At 32.8% G+C, this 22,321-nt stretch overlaps 1 protein-coding gene and 1 long non-coding RNA gene across 4 annotated transcripts in view; one reads left to right on the top strand and one right to left on the bottom strand.

Moving 5' to 3' along the window:
- Positions 1 to 22,321, bottom strand: part of LOC119642044 — a 164,654-nt gene that overhangs the window by 49,626 nt on the left and 92,707 nt on the right. The window contains exon 2 of the long non-coding RNA XR_005247925.1: positions 6,607 to 6,707. This is a non-coding gene — a long non-coding RNA (uncharacterized LOC119642044). The remainder of the gene's footprint in view (positions 1 to 6,606; positions 6,708 to 22,321) is intronic.
- Positions 1 to 22,321, top strand: part of LOC119642038 (cadherin-99C) — a 164,799-nt gene that overhangs the window by 105,122 nt on the left and 37,356 nt on the right. For all 3 annotated transcript variants that reach the window (XM_038040998.1, XM_038040999.1, XM_038040997.1), the window contains one exon: positions 22,055 to 22,234. In XM_038040998.1, the coding sequence (XP_037896926.1) occupies positions 22,055 to 22,234 (180 nt within the window). The remainder of the gene's footprint in view (positions 1 to 22,054; positions 22,235 to 22,321) is intronic.

Genomic DNA, 22,321 nt, shown 5'->3' with positions numbered 1-22,321 from the left:
TTTTGTTTTTTATTTCTTCAATATTTCCGCAATTGATTGAATTTTCTTAATTTTCTCCAACTCTTTCTATGTTTGCGCCTAAGTGCATTTTTGTCATCAATATGAACGTAAATACTTGTTGAATAAATGAAAAATTTATGCTAACGGTTGTTGCTGCTATACTTACATAAGCTTAATAAGTTTGTTTGTTCGCTTATTTATTTTCTTTTCTTTTCCTTTTTATTTATTTATTTATTTTTGTTTTTTTCTTTATTTCTTTTTTTTTTTTGCTTTTCCGCAGCTTTATGTAATTGAATATGAACGATGGTTACAGTAAATGAACTCAAAAAGAAGCTTAACTTTAATGCTACAAATGCAAGAAATCAAACATTATAAACAACACAGGACGGACTGACATATAAATAAATTAATAAATAAACTTATGGTTTTGTGTGATTGAACTTGTTTATGGCTGATGTTGAACATGTTTTTAGCAAGTTGCCTGACATGCACAGTCAATTAAAGATAAATTACATCCTTTGCGCAAAAAATAAGCATAATAAGAGACAAAGGAAAACCACAAAAATGAAAAAAAAAGTTAAACAACTGTAAACTCTTCTACATACTCATCATACATATATGTAAGCGTATATAACATACGTCTAGTGGTGGTACTGGTCTTTTTTTTTTTCTTTTTTTGTTTGTTTGGTTTTGTTTTGTCACTGACTTATAGAATTATTTTCCCACTTAGTTCTTATATGGCTAGGAAAGACTACAGGGTGTTATCATTTATATGGCAAGTGTCTTACGGTGTTGAGATACTTTTTTATACAATTTTACGTTACGTTTTACGTTTATGACTTACGGATAGATAAGCCACCACCCACGTTTTATTCAATTTTATTCAGTATTTATTAGCTTGTGATGTGAATTAAATTTTCCTAATAAGAGAGCATCATGTAAACATTGAATCTTTAAAACTGTCTCACCAATCGACTGCAAATGGCAATTTTGACCAAAAATTAACTAATTAACAGGGTTCTCTTCTTCCTCGTTTAAGAATATGGTCTACATTTGGTTTCTCTTTTTTTTTTTTGTTTTGTTCGAAAATAGGATATACATGCTACGTTTTAGTTGGCAGAACACAAGCCGATCGAGTATCCTTTTTCTCTTTTCTTTTAAGACGCGTTGAGGATAACTATAGTCTTTGCTGCTTTGCAACGCTCCAGTTATGGAGCTAAACTCAAAATTTGCGACAAAAATATATCGTCTTACCTTTACTGTACTATACTGTACAGCTATATCATATACTGCAGTATACTGTAGCATATTATTAGTAAAATAGTGTATATTGCACTATACTAAAGTATAGCGTATATTGTACTAGTATATATTGTACTATGCTAGACTATAGTATATATATACTATACTATCTATACCAGTCCTATACTAGTACTACAGTATACTTTACTATACTACACTGTGCTAGGGGTATACTATACTATACTGTACTAGTGCTATACTATACTATAATACACTATACTACCACTGCACTACGCTACCCTAAAACTCTACTATACTATACTAGTACTACACTATACTATACTCAAATCCATTCTTCCCTAACATAGCAAATTTCAAAAAATTGTTAAAAATAGTTCCCGAAAAAAGGATTCGAATTTTTTTTGCTCATTCTACAGACGTTTTTATATGGATATAGGTTAATACAGGTGACATTTTCTAAAATTGTCCGCATCAGAGTCTCAAGTTCGGGTGTTCTTCCATACCCATTTTCGCTAACATAGGAAATTTCAAAAAATTGTCAAAAAAAACTCCCATAAGCAGAATTTGAATTTGTTTAGTTTGTTTGAAAGGCATTTTCATATAGATTCATGAGATGTAGAAGTAGGCTTTCAAATCCAATTATATCTTAATTTTAAATATAAAGCTCTGTTAAAGCGTTTACAGAGTTTTGTTAACAGATATGGTAGGTGTCTTTGTTAGTTAAATTCGAATTTAACTTCACACACTTAACTTTAAAATGAATACGGTAGACAATGCGATTAGATTTTTCTTCTTAATAATACCAGCGATATCGGTCTCAAATAAATGAACTTACAGAGTAGAATGCGAAAACATAGTGATGGGGATACGCGAGATTCGGGCCCCGCCTAATGTAACTTTCTTATTATGCATCGATCTAAACTCATCTATCGGACTGCCCGTCTTGTTTTCTTGTATTCAAACATACGGTTGCAATTTTCGAGATATTTTGACGGATGATACAAAGTCTTATTTTCAAAAGTCGTTGCCTAAATGGCAAATGGTATTAAGCGAAGTGGTATAGGGTGTTTAATGTTGGGCAGTGTTCCCCTGTAGTCTTTTTATTTATTTTTTTCTATTATGCTGCTCCTGTTACTGCTTATGAACGCAACATTTCATCTTGCGGCCGTAACTTGCATGCATATCAAATATTTTAAGGTCCAAGGTCTGGTCAACAATTTGAAAAATGTTTGCAAAAATGTAATTTGAAATAATTTCATATCGGCCAGAGCAAATATTATCCGTGCAACATGCAAATTGCAATGTACTTGTGAATTGTCAAAGGAAACATTCCTTGAAAACAAAAAAGGAAAATATTTCCTATTCATTATGAATAATTTTGCGGTTAAATATTCAAAAAAAAAAAAAAAAAAATACAAAAAAAATGTTAAACTGAAATATGAATGTGAAAATTTTGAAAAAACATCTGTGTGTTACTTACATGTTACACACGTAAATAAGAAAAACGAAACAGAAGGAATTACAAGTAAAAAATTATGAGAAGGCAAAGGAGATAAACTCGATTTTCAATTAAATCGAATAAACAAAATATCAAAGCAAGCAATCAACTGTAAAGTAGAACCTAAACATAGACCACATGAGATCACATGCGCAATATGTATATAATGTAGTTGTACGTGCGCATAACTCGTTTACTAGCTCGATTTTTAGGTTTTGCCAAACGATGTGTAATTAAACACTTAATCAATTGTTGCTACTTTATGGCACGTTTTCTTTTCTTAATAAATAACAAATGTTTTGATATTTTACGTATTGACGCGCGAGCGATATTAATTTGCAAACAGCAAACCGTTAACAGAAAGCATAAGATAATGAATAATGCGATTGCATGAAAATGCATAAAAATGCATAAAAATGAAAACTGTAAACTCAGACAGCACCTATTTATGCGTCTGCGTGTGTGTGTGTGTGTGTTTGCGTATGCATGCTATAACACAAATATGCAAAATTGTTATATACATATATATATATATATATATATGTATGTACTTAACGAAACATAGCTTCATATTTTACGTATTTTCTATTGACTAACAGAAGACAGACATATAACACTTGCGAAAAAATGTTTTCAAAAATATGTACAAATCTATGGAAAAAGTAATAAACTTGAGAAATACTTGACAATATCGATATTAGCAATAAAAGCTTACAACTATAAATTATTTATTAAAAACATTTTGAAAGCAATTTGGTACAATGATATTTAAACACCAGTAGCTCTTAAATACATTTAAAGGTTTTTCGCATTGCATAGTAAATATGCTTCACAAACCGTTCTCAAAGAGAACAGATAAGAAAATTATGTTCGGTTGTGACTGAATCTCTTACACCTGTCCTCGTTAACCTAAAAAAGATTGGAAAAAAACTACTAAGGTTTTCTACTGAAAATTTATACGTTGTATGTGCTGCGCTTGATGAGTAACAAACAAGCGTGTTCACAGTTTTTGTCACGTAGACATATGGGCATTGGGGGCGCGTCCTTTGAAAAGTTTGAATTATTTTCAAATTGTTTTTTCATTTTTCCGAACGCGCGAAAATTATTTCGATAGACGCTATGTATTCGGACAGACGGACAGATGGACTTACTTAAGTACTGATCAAGAATTTATATGTTTTATGGGGGTTTTGGAGCCTCCATCTGCGCCTTATAAGACTACTGAGATAAAAATTAATTTTTGATTCACTATGATATTCGTGGTCAATTTCTTTCCACTGCAGCATCGCTCAGGGAATAAATTATCTCTTTATCTGTTGTAGTATATAAGTAACGAACGAAAACATTCGTTTTTTATTCCTTTTGAAAAATAGAGGTGTTCTCAGTTCACGCGGTACTGCTGGCGGGTCCTTCGACCGATTTGTCCGATTTCAACACCAGCCTGCTTGGAAGAATCTCCAATGTTTTTGCTAAATTTGAAGTCGAAAGCTTCATCTTTACCGCCATGAGAGTATTTATAACAGACATTAGACAGACGGACATCAAATCAAATTCAATCAATTCTGTATTTGATATTGGGGAAGAATATATATACCTTGTGCAGTCCCTGAATTTTTTTTTAACGGACCGTTGCAAACGTTTGGACAATAACAATATACTCCTCATGCTTCGTTTTTCGCGCTAATAATTTAAGATCATAGACTCATTTATATGACATCTATATATAAATATAAGCAATCTGCTGATAACAAGCATAAATACCCTTTCATGTGCCCTCATCGCGATGGACCGACCTCCCGGACGTATATAAGACTTGGCATAAATCAATTTTTACTTCTTACTAACATTCTTGATTAATATCCAAAAATTAATATTGGAATTAAACTTGATCTGGTTCTATTTTTGAAAAAAATGTTAATAGGTTTTCTTAGTATTATGCAAGGTCATCGTCTCGCATTACATGAATATATGTATTTCCAATCCGAGATAACGCATGTTCTACATTTCGTTTCATTACTTGTTTGATTTTTGTGTTTTTGTGTTTTTTTTTTTTTTTTTTTTTTTGTATAATTTTTGTTATTAAATAAAACAGTTTTATTTTTCTGTATATATTCGCATTCTTGTCAAGTATTCTTAATACTTATGTTAACTTGTCGTTAGGAATATGTACAAAACTGCGTTTCCATCATATTGTTCTTGTTATTGTTGTTATTGTTGTTAACCGAGCAAAGCATTTTAATTGGCTTGTTTTTGTGAGTAAATAACAACATGTAACAACACAACAACTATACTAAATGTCTTGTGGATTTCTTGGAATTGCAGTAAAAACATGAAAGAAAGAAAGAGACAATAGTTGATAGAAAGAAATAGAAAATTTAATACGTGAACACTTTCAATAGAGATTTTTATCTTCTTTTTATTCCGTATTTTTTTTTTTTTTTTTTTTTTTCTAAATCTCTGGAGTATTTTTTGTATTGTATGTACACCGGAATGTTTCCCGGTCCAGCGGGTATTTGCACGAATTTCATGAATGTATGTGTGTCTGCAGATCAACTAAAATAACTGAATTTGTAATTCTGCGTGTGCAATACGTATGTAATGCCATTTTTTTCATTCACTTACAAATTAAGAGATATGTCCGATTTGTTACGACATTAAAAAAAAGGTGGAAAAGTCTGACGTAAGAAATTTTTTTGATTTCCTCGAGTTCAAAATAATCATTTGCCCCTTTGCTTTTTTTGCATATAATCCAAAACCTATATGACTTCTCTCTCTCTCTCTCTCTAAGATTTGCATAAGAGAAAAAATGGTAGCTAAAAAAATGATATGTTATCGATTGACATTGAGTGATTTCGATTTTTACATCAGCTAAGTTATCCAAATTTTTCATTTGTAATAATTTTCACCACACAAGACTGTTTTTCAACTGAATACCTTGCCCTTACTTCCCGCAATCGTCTACAGACTCAGTACAATAGGATATGTTGACTTAAATCATTTAGGCCATAGAGTCAATATTCCATGAGCTTTGCAACAATTCGTGAAAATAAGTGTCACTTGCACAAGTAATTTTAGTTTTAAGTCAGAACAAAATCAGTCGAAATTATTCGATAATGTAGTCTATTCACTGCCTTGATCGAAGCAGTGGTATTTTCAGGAAACTGGTCGAATTACACCGTCAGTCGAAAACCTGGGGCAACCTATAATTCGTACGAAGAGATTGTTTGACTACTGCCTAGGTTTTCAGGTCCCTAAAAGCTTTAGTTTGCTTGCTTACGCACCCAGACAAATTGCAAACGATATAATTGTCATCCCTCGGAATATTGCCGTTGAAGCCTTTAAAGCAATCAATCTGCGCTCAACTAGCGAATGTACGGCGATCGACATCTGAACAGCTCCCATCTCTCTTCTTCCGTTATGTACTATTGTTATGACAACTTTTTTTTATCATTTGTTTAGTCAGGCCACGTGCCCTATACGTGTAACAGGGCGATGACCAGAAAAAAGTGGGAGAAGAGAGAAAGAGGCACCTGTTCTTGGTGAAAGACTCTATATTACTACTATTACTATATATACTGCTACCTATACTATTCCTAAATTATAACTAAGACAAGTGCCATACATAATAGTGGACGTAGTCATGAATTTTTCTGTACTCTTTTGTTCCTTAAGAGATTTTAATGATTTTTTTTTTTTTTTTTTTATGAAACAGAAATGATTTTGTTCGTATGCACAAATCTGGAACTGAGAATTGTTACGGGTAACGTAGTTTCCAGTGTAAACTTTTCCTTATAACATGGATCGCATATACATAGTTTTTGAAAATAAGTTTTCAAGTTACTTACCTCGACACTGTTTGCGCTTACAGGCAGCCACTTAGGGTACTTTTTCAAATCACGTAATCAGTTTTTTAAATTCATTCAGTTAATGTTCACTGTGTTTTTCACTGGAAAGAAAACAAGAAAAATAGTTCTTTAATCCGATTTGTATTTATTCGCAATCAATGTAATTCAAATTTGTTTTAATTTTTCATTTAAAACTTTCGATTGCTTAAAATCAATTTATTTAGAAAGAATTATTATTAGAAGGCGCGAAAAAATGGATTTTAAACTGACTTATCTTAAAAATTTCTACTGTTCGTACTGCTTAATATAAGAATGAATTTTTCAAACTTGTTTGAAAATTTCTTTCTGATAAAGTTTGAACTTTTCTCTTTCTCGTCCAATTTGAATTGTCCCAAACAAGTCATAAATGTTTTCCAGCATTAGAACATTTGCTAGCGTTCGGAGCGTTTCTCAAAAACATTACAGTAACAATACAACCCATATATCTGCTTGAATGTAAAAATCACAATTATATCCATAAATATCTGACTAGAAGGCAAGTAAGCTTAGAATTATGCAATGAATAAATTTTATTGAAAATGAGTAACAAAATATTCGCCTATAACCGCGTCTAACGTATTTAAAATAAATCGCAACTAGTTCTTCAAATCTTCTATGCTAGAGCAGCGAAGAGTAATTTCAACTCATGTATATTTATAAGTCAATATTAACTGCCATAAGCAATAAGAGCAACATCTTTTTCATCATTATCATCATCATCATTATTATTCTCATCATCATAATCATCATCATCATCATCAATATCTTTATCATATTTAGTCATAAGCACTCAATTGATTTTGCTAAAGAAAAATAGATTTATCGACTTAACAAGAAAATTGATATTTAATTTAACACTTAATTAACCAAAAACGGTATTTAGAAAGAAATGTTTCTTATTAAATAATTATAATGAAAATAGAAGAATAAATGCTTTTTGCAAATCAAATAATTTCAAAGTCTACCATAACAAGAGAGAATTGCATAAGGCAAACCTCCAGCCGGCTCCTAAGATTTAGAAGCCCCCCAAAAACTTATGCAGCTTCTTTCGATCAGTGAAATCAAATCGATTTAGACATATCTACTCATTTGTCCGTCCATTTATAGATCTTCTTGGGAAAATATACGCTGGCTTTACGAAGTATAAAATTATCCGTAAGGACCAAAAAAACGAAAATTTCCATTTTTTTTCTTAGTATAACCAATCGCTCAGGATATGTCACCGACATGTATGAAATGAGTGATGGTTAGAAAGAAATGAGTAAAGGAAGAACACTAACCAGCACTGTTTAGTAGATATTGACCTACAGTTTGGGAGAACGGTACAATCCCACTACTCATCCAATTCAAAGACAATTTAAGCAGAACGTTTGTTAATGGCAACGATTATACAAGATTTGGCTTAACTGAAATATACGGTTTCCTTGCTTCTTCGTAGTGAGCTCTATGAGCTCACTAACATATGCTTTTGAAATTTACACGATTCCGATTTGATTTCTATCGATATACGATATACGGACAACTGTATAAGGAAAAATTGACAAGAAGTAAAAGGGACCGCGACGGAAATAGGTAAAAAATTATAAACCTTAGTTTATCTAATCTCAAGTTTACAGTAATGCTAAACAAGGCTATCAAAAATATCGATGAAGAAATTTCTTCAAAACACACTTCACACACAGGTTTTGCTTGTATGCGATTAGACTTAGGTCTTCGCCTTCTTTTTCTTCTTTTCCTTCTTCTTTTTTAACACTAAGCTTAGTTGCTATTTCTCTCGAAACCATCCACCCATTCACATTCTATTACTAAAGTTAACATAAATGCAATATATAAGCCATGCAACAAAGTTGTCTTCTTCTTTTTCTTATTCTTGCAATTATAAACTAACAAAAAGAGGGAAGAAAACAACGTCTGTTTTATAATAAATTTCTCCCACTCTTTCTATTTAAAGCTCATCTTCTGTTTGGCAAAGATTTACCAAAAGGATGCATATAAGTATTTGGGCAAAGATATTATTGCCATTTTTAAGTCTCGCACCTAGCTGTTGTGCATTCGCTTTTTCGCTCCAACTTTATACTTTTCATACCCAAATAAAGTTCATCAAGTTCCAATTACATTTGGCAAACAATGTGCGCGATAAACTTTTCAGGTTAAATTGAAATAAACTTTGAACTCTGATATGCAGGAACTACATCATCATGGACTTAAACAAACAAGCATATATGCATACATACATACATATATATGCACAAATACGATAGAAACGAAACATGCTTATAGCGCTATTTAAAGACCCTTAGAAGAACAAATGAGCAAGATATGAAGAAATGGAAATAATAAAAACTAAGTAAGAAAATTAAATGCGATCGGAATCGAATCTTTTACATCCATCAACGTTTACCCCAAAATGAGGCAAACGAAGTAAAAGAACAAAAACTCTCATGCCCTATAATATGGAGCAGGCGCAGTTGATTTTTTCTATTTTTAAAATGAAAGCTTTTGTTGTAGAATGCGTGCATGTGCACGTTGTGGGCGTGTCCTTTGAAAAGTTTAAGTCAATTCCAAATTCTTTTGCAAATTTATAGCCGATATCTTCACTTTCGCTAACGGGTTTGCTTCGTGCAAACAGGCAGATGGACAAAGGAAGAGACGGACATGTTTGGATGCATTCTAGGGTTGTAACTGGCCAAGAATTTATATATACTTTAAGGGTTTTTTTGAGGCTTATTTCTGCTTATTATAATGATATTGAAAAAATAATTAAATTTTGATGCGCTATAATATTAGGTAGGCGTGGTCCATTCCTTCCATTTTTGTAAACAGATGCTACTGCATCGCTCATAGTATATGCGTTCAAACTTTTTAATTTATTTGCTATAGTTTACGAGTAATGAGCAAAAAAACCAATTTTTCATTCGCCTTGAAACACAGAAATGGTCTCAGCTTAAGCGGTGGCAAGGGTGTTTCCTTCAAGCTTGCAAGAACTTCCAATGTTTCTATTAAATTTCAAGTCGCTAGATCCATTTTTGCGGCCAAAAGACGTTTACAATAGACACTGCACAATCGGACGGACGGTCAGATGGACAGACGGACATGCTTAAATCGATTTAGAATTTAATGCTGATCAAGAATGTGTGTTCTTCTGAGTCTTCGTATCTCTAAGGTTTCTTCTGGACGTTGCAAACGTTTTGACAGACTGAATATACCCCTTATCCTTCGGTGATGAGTATAATATAAAAAAAATGTACGATATTTTGTATCTCCTTGTTCTATACAATGTTTGCAAAAAGAAACGCACGTGGGTAAATATTGATTTAAGCAAAGAAAATCAAAGAGCGAAAAGAAAAAAAAGAAGAAAAAAAATTTGGGAGATTTATACCTTACTTAAGCCTTAAGGTTTTTAGACAATCATTTTGCCAAAGCATAAAAAAAAACCAAAAAAAAATGGACAAATTTCTAAAGATAAAAAAAAAAAAAAAGAATGCAAATTCCTATTAGCAAATGAAGGCATGTTTCGTTGTTGCTGTTATTGTTGTTATTGTTTTCGTAAGCATGCTAAGCATGAGCGCACGCGTCGTATTATAATCTCTATTAAAAAAGGTTACATGTTAGCCTTTGTCTATATTTTATTTTCCTCATCCATATATATACATACATAAATACATACGTACGTATATACTATACTTCCACCGACATATTCTAATAAGACTTCTTAGTATTTATGAGTGCCTTGAAATTATTTCCTTCCCCGTCATTAAAAAAGAAAAGGAGCACGTTTCAGTTATTCTTGGTTATTGTTTTTAATATTCCGTTATAACTGCTTTTTATGGTTTGGCAAGAAAAAAAAAAAGAAGCACAACAGCATCAAATATTAGCATATATTAGTTGTTAGACCACGGCATACATCATACGGTAAAACTAAGATTCTAACTTCCTCTAAAAGAAAACACAAAGAGATTCGTTAGTTAATCTCAATTCAGGGAATGCCTTGCAAGGAAAACTTCAAGGCAACAGAGTATGGTAGCATATTATTCCTAAATAGCTAGTAGCTAGTTATGTGTGTTGAAAAAACACACCGATCTCCATCTCTGTCGTAGACTTAGGCAATATATATTATCACGTGGGCGGTATCTCATCGTAAGGCTCAATAATTTTTGAACGATTCGATAAACGATTTGTTAGGACGAATTTTATATCACAACTCTTTGTCTGTTGAAATGATTGCCGTTTAAATGGTCGCCGATCTGACAATATATTAAACCTGAAGTTTAAAGATCAGATAAAGCTGCGGTTAACTCGGTTAATAGCTCGATACTGCCAAATGGTAAATGGTTAATAACGATTAAAAATTGAAACAATTCAGATGAAAATTAATATTTTGATGATAAAAATCAACGACGTAACAAGTTGATGGCGATGTTTATCAAAGTTATGCGTACGCCTATATACAATGCAATAGAAGTCTCAAACTATTTAATGCTTCACCTTAGTAAGTTACTAAGGACTCTGCATTGGAAAGGCCAATGTCTATTAGAGAGACAAAGCTTTTGCCTTCTTGATGATTTTTCTTATGAGTATAAGCATTTGTAACGTGCTTGATTCCGATGATTATGAAAGTGAACTGGGCCAAGAAGTGAAAAAATTAAAAAAAAAAAGTTTCTTAAATTTTGTTATAATCCATTGCACATACGATGGAATTTCTATCAGTCAAAGACCTCTGCGTTTTCTTTGAAAAAGCGTACGCGTAAGTAACATGAAATCTTTATTTTTTAGAACTCAATGGCTGACTACGACAAACCAAGAAAACAACTTATTTTCAATCAACGACTTTCGAAATTAAAAAATTCAAAAGTTTGCTGTTGTAGTATGAGCTCTATTTTCAGCAATCAAATCCGTTTTTTTTTTCTACACCTCCCCGAGCAGAAAAAATGTTTGCTATAATGAGTACTCAGTCGGCAAACACATAACACGACATATCGATTGGGGAGATAGTCACTAAGGTGCGACCACTACCTCCCTCTTTCCTTAGTTCTTTTTAATCGCAACCGCGTTTCACGAATCGAAAGGTATCGAAGCAGCTCGTGAGAGTATTTTTGAACATCACACAGTGAAGCTCCCCGCTATGTGTTCTCACGAACGATTTGTGTCTTCTGATGAATATTGCACTCGCATAGCGCTTAGAATTGCTTGAAGAGGTTATTGGAAAACAAACTTTTACAAGTGACATAACGACATTAGTATAAAGAACAAAAGTACGCTTAGTCAACATATGCCACCTGAAGAAATGTTAAATGTTTAGGAATAAATAATGCATTGCCTAGGAATTTGTTACAATTATGGGCATACTTCCTAAGGCTTCATTCTAAGTAAGCCATAAGTGAAAATATTAAAAGAGATTAGATGAGACAGCAATCGCAAGTCATGTCTTACGCATTTCAACTGCAGTTAAAATTCTTTTCGATTAGTTTCCTCGAGAATTTCGGGAAGTATTGCAGCAAGAGGCAAAGATGAACCTGCCTATGTAGGCCAGCCGACCAAGATAGGTGGGCACGAAAGTTTAAACAGCAGTTATTAATGCGATTCAAATGGAGGTCATGCAACTGCGATACCTACGATAATTACTTGGTGACTGTTGCAATGCAACATATAATATATAATAAATAAAATTGAATTACATAATGCGAATATGAGCAGAAGAGGTTCAAAGATACTAAATAATATTTTATTTGAAATTTTTTCACAAGAAAATCTTTAATAATCTTCCCATAACTTGTTGGCGTGCCTTATTGGCTTTTGTCACCATCTTTCCGCATTGAACTTGAGCATAAATCATCACTGGCAACATAATAAAAGAAATATAATAAATAAATTTTATCACTAAAAAACCCGTCACAAAGATCAGCACGGAACTTTTGTACCACAAACGGTCATGACATCATCACCCACACACCAAAAGAGCCAATAAAAAAATGAAAATAAAAAGCAAAAAAAAAAGACATCTGAAAATAAAAGAAAAAGAGGTAACCAACGAAGCAATGAAATGAAAAATGTTAAAAGTCAACACAAGGTAAACGTGTGTTTAATATAACACACATAGGCGAGAAGAGTGAATAAAGAGTTTTTATGTAAAAGTTAAAATACAAAAAAAAAAAAAACATTCTTACGTAAGAATTTTGGGTATCTGTCTTAATTTTTATGACTACAAAAATCCAACACACGAACAGAGGCTGAGTCGACTTATAGCCTCACATTTATCAAAAATTATATTAAATGCAAAGAAAAAGAATAAAAAAAAAAAAAAATTTTTTAATGGCCACAAGAGGCAGGGAATAAATTGGATTTTTAATAAACTTTAGAACTTTATAAGCCAAACTATTAACTAATCGTGATTATTTACTTACTCTCCACGCATATATCGAATAAATTTGACGATTATGTCACATCATAAATGTACCAAAGACTTGACTCTCTTGACGGGCATTAAAATGCGAATATTATTGCTTGGCAATTAAGCTTAGTTAGGAAGGCGTCTTGGGTGGTTACGCATCTTTTGAATTTTCAAAAATTCAATTCAATTTTGCTTTCTAAATTTTCCTATTTTCCCTTAAGTTTTAAGACAATCATAATAAACTTGTAAGAGAGAAATAGTCTTTAGACATTTCTACTACCATTTTATCTACTTTTATAACTGCAAACTTTGAAGATCTATCCTCGAGACTGAATTCTTATCGCCGGTGATCACGGTCTCTCAGAAACGAATGCACTGCTTTTTTTGGAACTTTGCACATTTCTTCTTAAAGCAATTGGCCAGCGATTAACTCGAGGATTTTTTCTTTAATCACAACTGATTTTGCCTAGTGGTATCGGGAATAGATACGACCGAATGGGGAGAGAAGGAGAGAAAGGAGCAAAAGTCAAGATTTTAAATTTCAATTTTTTTTAAAGTCCTTACATCAGTTACAAGCTACACTCATTGTCTAATAGAAAATAATTGACTTTATGATTTTTAATGAACCTCTACTTCGACTCCACCGTGCGTTTGTTTTTGTCTACAGGCTATCAAAATTTTTGAAATAAATTCTGCTTGCGTCACTTCTTTCATACAGCATCCTATGTTCTTGTCACACCGATGCATATGCTCTTGTGAGTAAGCCATCCCTTTTTGCTTTCGGCGGATAGAAGAGGATTCGCCTGTAAAAAGGCCTGGAATTTTAAATGAAATTTCAAAATTAAAAATATTAATTATAATCGGTCTGAACTGCTACTGGATCCATCAAACTTTCAACGTAAAAATTATTTGAACCGATCTACTGATATGCCCGCCACTAGGAAAAGTTCGGAATTGTTTATAAAGGTCCTTGAGATAGCAGATACAATCTGTGGCAAGCACAAAGTCAATAGCACCTTAATAACCGTAGCATTGTCAAGTTAAGTGCTTCCTCTCGTCAAAGTTAAGCAAATTTTGTACGATTCCTAACAAGGATTCACTCTACGATAGTTTTTAAGTTTTTCCGTCTTAAGGTAGCTTATGGGTAATCTATATAAAATCTATATAAACGAATCAAAAAAGAACCGCCAAAACTCATTTATTATGTCGACATAACTGAGTGAACGGAGTGATTGTCTCCTACAAACACTCCTAAGCTTAGTTATGGTCGGCGTAAAGTCAACTTCCTATGGACATTTGGCTGTGTTGGTATCCCTCATGATTTGGCGATTTGAAAAGGTCAGAGTTACTTGATTGAAAAAAAATATATTGGACATCAGCCTTTCGATTATAGACATAAGAGCTTAATAACATAGACATCTGCTAATACGAGAGACATTGGAAAGTCGAGCTAACACTACTAAGACAGTTTGCTTTCGGCTTAAATGATTATGAAAGATCGATTCTTAGAAATTTTGCGGAATGTCCAATTAATATGAGCACCTGGCGGAATTAACTCACTGTTTCCCTTAACCAAATAAAACCCTTAACCAAAGCGCTTTTAATCTGTCTTTTGAAGATGTCTTTACAAAACATTTTATTCGATAATAGCATTAATAACAGTAAAAATGTTCCTAATGCTATTTTAGTTCAAAGTCCGAATTCCGAATTCTCTGTGACTCTTAAACCACCCAAAGATTTGTTTCAAGAGCAAAAAACTGTTTTAGTTGCTTTTTTTTTTTTTGATTTTTGATATTCACCAAAACAGCTGATGTAATTTCCTTTTTATTGTTTTTTTTTTTTTTTTTTTTTTTTTTTTTTTTTTTTATTCCTCATTTCGCTTCATCCATAAAAATCTATCAAAAAAAAAAAATTTCTATATATATTTTTTTTACTTTTTCTGCTTTATTTAACATACATATGAATAATTTATGAAAACCGTGCAAAAGGTTCGGTTATTGCAAATGGTTTCGTAAATATTTAAATTGTGCATTCATATGTCGCAATCGGCCGAACAAACAAACGAACATCTAACGCAGCAAACCAAAGCAACTTGTATCAGCTTGTGTGTGACCAACCATTAAGTCGCTTAGTATACCGAGCTAAGAGTCATCCTCTTTTTTTTCGTTTTTTTTTTTTTTATATGTTTTTTTTCTCTTATAGATTTTTTTCCTAACTTTAGCTAGAAAATTCCTTCGCTACGTATTATCGCATTTGGCTTTCATTTCAAGGCATAAAATGCGATTTTCTTCTTTTTGTTTTTTTTTTTTTTTATATTATTTCATACACTTTTTGTTTTTTAACTAAATTCTCCACGGAGTGGATTATGTGTGTTGGTATGCGGTTACGACAAATTTCAGTTGCTTCTCATAATTTTTAATTTTACTTTTTTGTTTCGTTTGCATTTCATGTTACCTTGTGCGGTGTGTGTGTGTGTGTGTGTGTGTGTGTGTGTGTGTTAGTCTGTTTAAAAAATCAAAATATACGGCTACAATGCAATTGTTCGCCCATAGCATGTGTGCAGGACATGCTTGTATAATATATTGAGTGTTATTTGTTTTCGAGTGTTATGATTGATATATGATGAATGAAATATATGTTGAATACAAAAACCATATCTTGACTATGTTTTCATATAAAGCAGTCTTTAGAGTAAATAATTTTTCGACCTCATTAGATGTAAATGCGTATCAAAAGAAATCCTAAGAATTTCAAGATTATCCTGAAAGAAACCTGAAAATCCATGCATCTAGACTTGTAATAGAAGACTATTAACAGATGAATAACTTTTCTTTGATTGCCATTTAATGAAAGCAACTCTATTCTCTCTCTCTCTCTTCTCAAAACATGGTATTTTTTTATCATGGCGATGCTTTGTGTTTTAACCGGTGCATGTGAGAGATTTTTTTTTTTTCTTTAATTGTAACGGTTTTTTTTATTAATAGGTCTATTGGCGGCATTGGTATTCCGACTGATCTAGCTTATGAATGATTAACTGTTGGTTATGTGTTAATAGTTGAATTTTGCTCACACAACTAATATAGAATTATTCCACCTATGGAGTAAGAAAGTGTACGACCTCAAAAAACATTAAAGAGATGTATGAAAATATCACATTGCTTTCTTAACTGGATGCTAGTTGAACGGTAAGAATCTCGGTTCGACCAGCACTTTAAGAAACTGTCTTTCATTAGTCCAAATAGTAACGCAGCCTTTGTTAACTAATTAATAATAGTGCAATAGATGTGAGGAGAGATAAGTTACAAGTAAATTAAAATAAACTCCATTTGACAAAGGACGTAAACAACAAGTCGATCTCATAGGGATAGTCCACGATGTGCAGATATGCGTCGTGGCAATTTTAACGGAATATAAGTTAACAATGATTGCAGATAAAAGATAATGGCTCTGAAATATTTTGCCAGTAGTAATCTATGCCTCATAGTAATCTATATATCATGGATAATGTGTATGTTGTTCGTACGATGTCTCTTTGAAGACAGTCCCGATATCATTGAGAAAGAGAAAATTTATTAGTAGACAGTAGTAAATTGACCAATAACCCAGAAGCCTACAGGTTCAATATGATAAGAGTTAGCGTGAATCCTTGCCAATGGGTAATTATGTTATGCCTTTACCAACTGAGCAGTTACCGCACTAAGATTTCAACCCGTGAGCACTGACTTGGTACGACTCGCGACTGTTATGTATTCGGTTATTCGATGCGGATAGCGATTTGGGGAAATTGACTTATGCAACCTGTGTAAATAAATGCACGCAATACGCTTTTATTGGAAGTGTAAAGATATCGTTTCTAGCGACTTGCCGATCCTAGTCAACATAATGAGTTTGGACCGAAGAATTGAAAGGAAATGAAAAGAATAGGTCATCAGAACAATTAAACATTGCATTGAGATCCCGATGGGGGCCTAGTGAAGACTATTTAGTTAATTTAGAAAGGCCTCTGCGAGACTGGGTCCTAGTTTTTTGACTACAAACGAATGAACTTTTTTCACGCATTTTTCTATTTCAAGAATGAACTTTACTTCTCTGACTTTGCTATGTTTATTTGTTAATTAGTTTTTAGCTTTAACCACCCAACTCTAAATGAAAAATATATATACGGAATCGATGAGAGTTGCCTTACTTTGGAGCTTTGGAACTTTGTACTTATTGTTTTCTCGGAATCGTCTTGACGGTTTGGAAATTTCCGATAATTGCATGGCGAAGAAAGGGAGGTGAGACTTTTGTTGCATATTTTACGGCATACCTATCATCACAGAGAAAAAAAGAATTCTGTTGCTCTACGAGTTTCATAATCATTAGAAAGACTCTTAAAATTCTAAATAACAAAAAAAAAAAAACAATAAAAAATAAACAAATAAATAAGGCAACGTATCTATTTAATTTTTTTCGTTTTAATCATGTCACATGTGATTTTCTTATTTCATCTCAGATAAATTCTTGATCTTGTTGTTTATTTGTCATGCTAGGCTACAAAATTCTCAAGAATTTTCCTTCAGCTGTTACTAACAACTGACATCACAACTATGACAACTATCTCAAGTTGCTTATGACGGACCAGTTCAACTGGCACATTTCCACGCACGCATACTTACTTACATATGCGCTCATATAGTTGCCTGCTACTAGTAGTATACCTACAAAGTCAAGTAGAAAATTACGCTCTAATGCCATGCAATGCACGAATTTTACGTATTACAAGCACATACATATCTATATATATATATATATATATATATATAAATATGTGCATACGTGCATACGTAGAAATGAATTCTGCTTAAATAACTTTTATACTCGTTTAACTGAGCCGTGTATTGAATTCTGCTTACATTTTCGCATATACGTAGCAGCAGCAGTAGCAATGGTATTCATCCATATGAGAGAATAGCAAATGTGTAAACAAAAGTTAATTTTCTAAAAATATTTTTACCATATAATAACAGTAACAACAACAAAATAGCAGCGATACGTGATTGCAAGAAGAAGAAGGCAGGGCAGTTCATTTTCTTTACAAAAAAAAAAAAAAAATAAAAAATAAAAAAAAAAAAAGCAAGGAAAACACCACCGCCATGCTATAGTACGCGTATACTCCATAATATACATTTGAGTTCTTTTCTCTCGCATCGAGAACTGATTAAAATTACTAACGACACCCAGCAGCAACAAACAAAACACAACAACAATTTACGCACAAAGCTTTTCTACCTTTCCTTTGTTTTATATATATATATACATTTTTCTTCTTCTTTTTTTTTTTTTTTTTTGTTATTTTCAATTTCCAAAACATAGGTAGGTATACACCAAATTTAATATACAAGGTGTACGCAATAGCAAGTAATCTTGTGGCGACAGCTTTTCTGTATACGTGTATATATGTGTAGGGAATAAGTACTTTACATATTCACTATTAGCGTACGATGTATTAACTCCTTCATTTCATAGGTGACGTCTAATTTACTTGATAAATTTCGTTGATAAAGTTGATAAGTCGCGTCTTGGTGGATGTGATCATAGGACATTCCTTTGATAAGTTTCGTTTATTATTAGTAAAATAAGCATAAAATTCAATGAAGTGAAATCAAAGTGATATTTCACTTTGTAACACTTTGTTTTTCAAACTCAGCACTGTTTTCTCGCGATATGGTTTATATGTAGGTAAGCGGTGGAACGTTTCGATAAACTTTTTCAATGAAAATCCTTCGAGTTAACTATATGCAGCTGAATGCTTGCGTTTAGGTCAAGCGTATATTGAAATCGCGTCTCCCGAAAGCGTTCACAATTTGATATTTGTCTCTTTGCTTCGAAAAAGGGAAAAAGGCGATGGCCACAATCTCGTTGAGAGAACTTTCAGTTAAAAGAAAAAACGAAACGCCCACGTCTCCAATTGTCTTAAAGGAGTCTCTCTAGGGCCATGCAGCTGCGTTACCAGCCTTGCTGTAGGCTAGTCCGTTAATAAAGAAAGAATTCAGCGCTAAAATAATGGACTTCCTTATGATTTTCTTAATGTAACATCGGCGTAAATCCGATAATTTATGCACTTATCAAAGACTGACAATCATGAGACTTTGAAGTAAAATATCGTGAAAAGCATTCGAAAATCAGCAGTGCCTCTTCTTACACTCAACTATTTGGTTCGCCTCTTTACAGCCATTTAAATACCTCTCTCTACTCAATAATGCAAGGACTCGACAATTGCGCCATGGAATGAGATTGGGACAAGTTTTAGTTAAGATAAACTACTTTCTTTAGTTTCTCACTCTATTGCGTGCCCTGCTCGTCCTCGTAAAGCGAAAACAAATTGGAAACAAAGATTAACAAAGGCTTAAAAAGAGAGTATGAATGATAAGACAATGCTCTCCATGTTTTGCAGATTGACGGCGATAGGTCGGTAAATCATATCAGGGAAAAATTCTTATCTAAAGCAGCTCCATAAATAGTAGCGCTTTTCGCTTTATATTTCAAGTCATAATCTTTGCTGCTCCACCTCTAGTTGTAAATATTTAGATAGCAAATAGAATTTATTACTGTAGGAATAACCTCCAGAGTTACTTGTGGCTTATGTGTAGGCTCGATCTTTCAACTTTGACTATTATTACGATTGTTAGTCTATTCATCTCGTCAAGCAAACGCTATCGTAATATTAGCAACAAGGTTTCGAATAGGATCGAAACAGAATTGGACAAGAAGCACATGTCCACTTCTGCTTTCAAAAAGTGAGTGGAACCGATTACATATCAAAAGAAAAAAGTTTTACTTTTCCAATAAAAATCCCTCGCATTTAATAATAGTATGGCCTGAAAAGCTATGCCACGCGTATGGTGTAAATTGAACTACTCTTAGAATCAAATTAAATTTGAACAACCGATTGAGAGATTCGACTTAAGCCATATGAAATATTCTTTCTTCTTACGTTTTTTTCATCATTGTTTTGTTATTGTAAAATACCTTTGGGCTTTTTGTAGGGTTAAATAGCAACAAAAACAAAAACAACAGCAACAAATTAATTTATGGTAAATGCTGCACACACATGAAGTAGTTGAGAGCATAAGACTGGAAGCATACAAGTGTTTATAGTGCTTTAGTTTTCTTACATCGTTTTCTATAAAAGTTTCATATATGTCGACAACTCATTCTAAAAGCAGATAAAATTTTTATTCATTTCTTTTTTTTTTTTTTTTTTTTTTTTAATTTAAATTAATTTTGGGGGGAATTAAATAAATATATAGGATGAATTTTTTTCATAGCGCTGGTAAATTAAAAGCAATATAATAATAATTTTCCTGTGTAACATCCAAAATGAAGGTCCATTAGGAAGCCAATGACTTGCTGTAATTAGGTTAAGGTAAAACGACTACCTTACCTAAGGGGAAACCATTTGCACACTTTTTCGAATAATTTGGATTATTTAGCTATATCTTGACATTGTCCCCACGGCTTGTATATGTTTTAGTTGAAGAATTATCTTTAAGTCTGTGTAATGCTAATGGGGCCATGAAGAGTGAAACCAAAATTTTTAACAATTAGCAATTAAAATATGAGTAGAACTTTTAACTCTCGCTAAGAATAAATTTATTTACTTTTATTCCCGCGACTGTAGACAACAGCACGTAATCTTGTCCCGCTTTGACTTCTTATCTTCCCGAAGCGTACATAGCATCAACTCTTACACATCATATTTTCTACCCTTGACGACTTATTTCATGCCGTTGAACATGCCGTTATTTTGACTATCTCCTGGTGTTTAAATTTGAGCTAAGAAAGAACGTTCCCCTCCTCCGATTGAGAAAAACTCTTAGAAAGTAATAACGTTTTGACCAAAAAAACGATCTCTATATGTATAGAGAGAGAAAGAGGAAAGCAAGGCATGGTAGTTGATCGAGGAAGCCTTTCAAAATTTGCTAACAAAAAGAGAAAGTTGTAAGGAGTACTAAAGGGGTAATGCTCAGTCTGTGTGTAAGTAACTGACTTACCCGCTTTCTTATATTATTGATATTCATTTTAAAAGCATTATATCAGCTGACTTAGCCAGAGGTGCCTTGTTTGCTTCGCTCCTTAAGTGAAGTGAAGTACGAAGATAGAGAAAAGTAATGTAAGGGATGGTAATTTTTAAGGGGCGACAATAAAGTAATTTCTACTTTACACTACTGACGTGAAGGGCAATACATGGTAATGGGCTAAGGAGACATGAAATGAATTTGCTCGATATAGATTTGATATGAAGATATATTAGCTGCACTAAGTAAGTTCTTCTTCTATCAATCTATGTTATCCGACTATTTTATTCCACTGTTGTTTCCATAGCTTGTTCTTGTTTTTCAATCGACATCGAGGAGAGGAATCATCATTTTGTTCGATCTCCGCAGCGAAACGAATTACATGAAGAACTTCTCTTGATTAGAGAAATACAATAACAATAAGAAGAAGAAAATTTTTTTTGTTTTACTATAGGGTACACAGAACATGTTTTGAATTTTTATACAAATTGCTTTCTAGGTAGAACTTGACTTGATATAGATCGCTTGGTATTTTCATCCAGTTTAAAAAGTATTTGCCAATATATGCTATATGCAGGCTTTTAAGGATTCACAATATTCTTTCATATCATTACATCTCTACGTATAATGTTGATGATTTTATACCATTTAAAGTATGCGGTACGAGTTACATTTTTCTGGCTTCTGTATAAGCTCGATACGAAACGCAATCATTTTAAACACAACAGCAACAGCTCCAACAACAACAACAACAAGAACGAAGTACAACCAATAAATTATTGCTTTTGCTTATATATTTTACTCTTATGCACAATACATTATTATACTATACACTACTACTACACATATTACTTAACTAAATATGTATGCTTAACTTATACTTGATTTAATATTATAGCGATGGTTGACTACATTTTCCCTTTTGGTTTTTGTTTTTGATTTTCATCTTTCATCTCTCTAGAGCACACCAGTCGGTACGACAATATTTCGTAATATACAAGCATTGGATAAGGATGCCGGTGTTAATGGCCTCGTCGAGTACTTTATTGTTGAGGGCTCAACGAATACCACAGAAGACGAGAAGATGACAATTGCTGATGGTTATGGCACATTTGCTATATCATTTCCCCATCAAGGCCAGGTGAGATACGTACATATAATAAATGATTTCCATGACGAAAGTTGTTTATGTTAGTCGTTGTACTTTATAATAATGCCACAAACGTAA

Source organism: Glossina fuscipes, unplaced genomic scaffold (assembly GCF_014805625.2).
Source record: "Glossina fuscipes isolate IAEA_lab_2018 unplaced genomic scaffold, Yale_Gfus_2 204, whole genome shotgun sequence".
NCBI lineage: Eukaryota > Metazoa > Arthropoda > Insecta > Diptera > Glossinidae > Glossina > Glossina fuscipes.
This window is presented reverse-complemented; position numbering and strand designations above follow the sequence as displayed.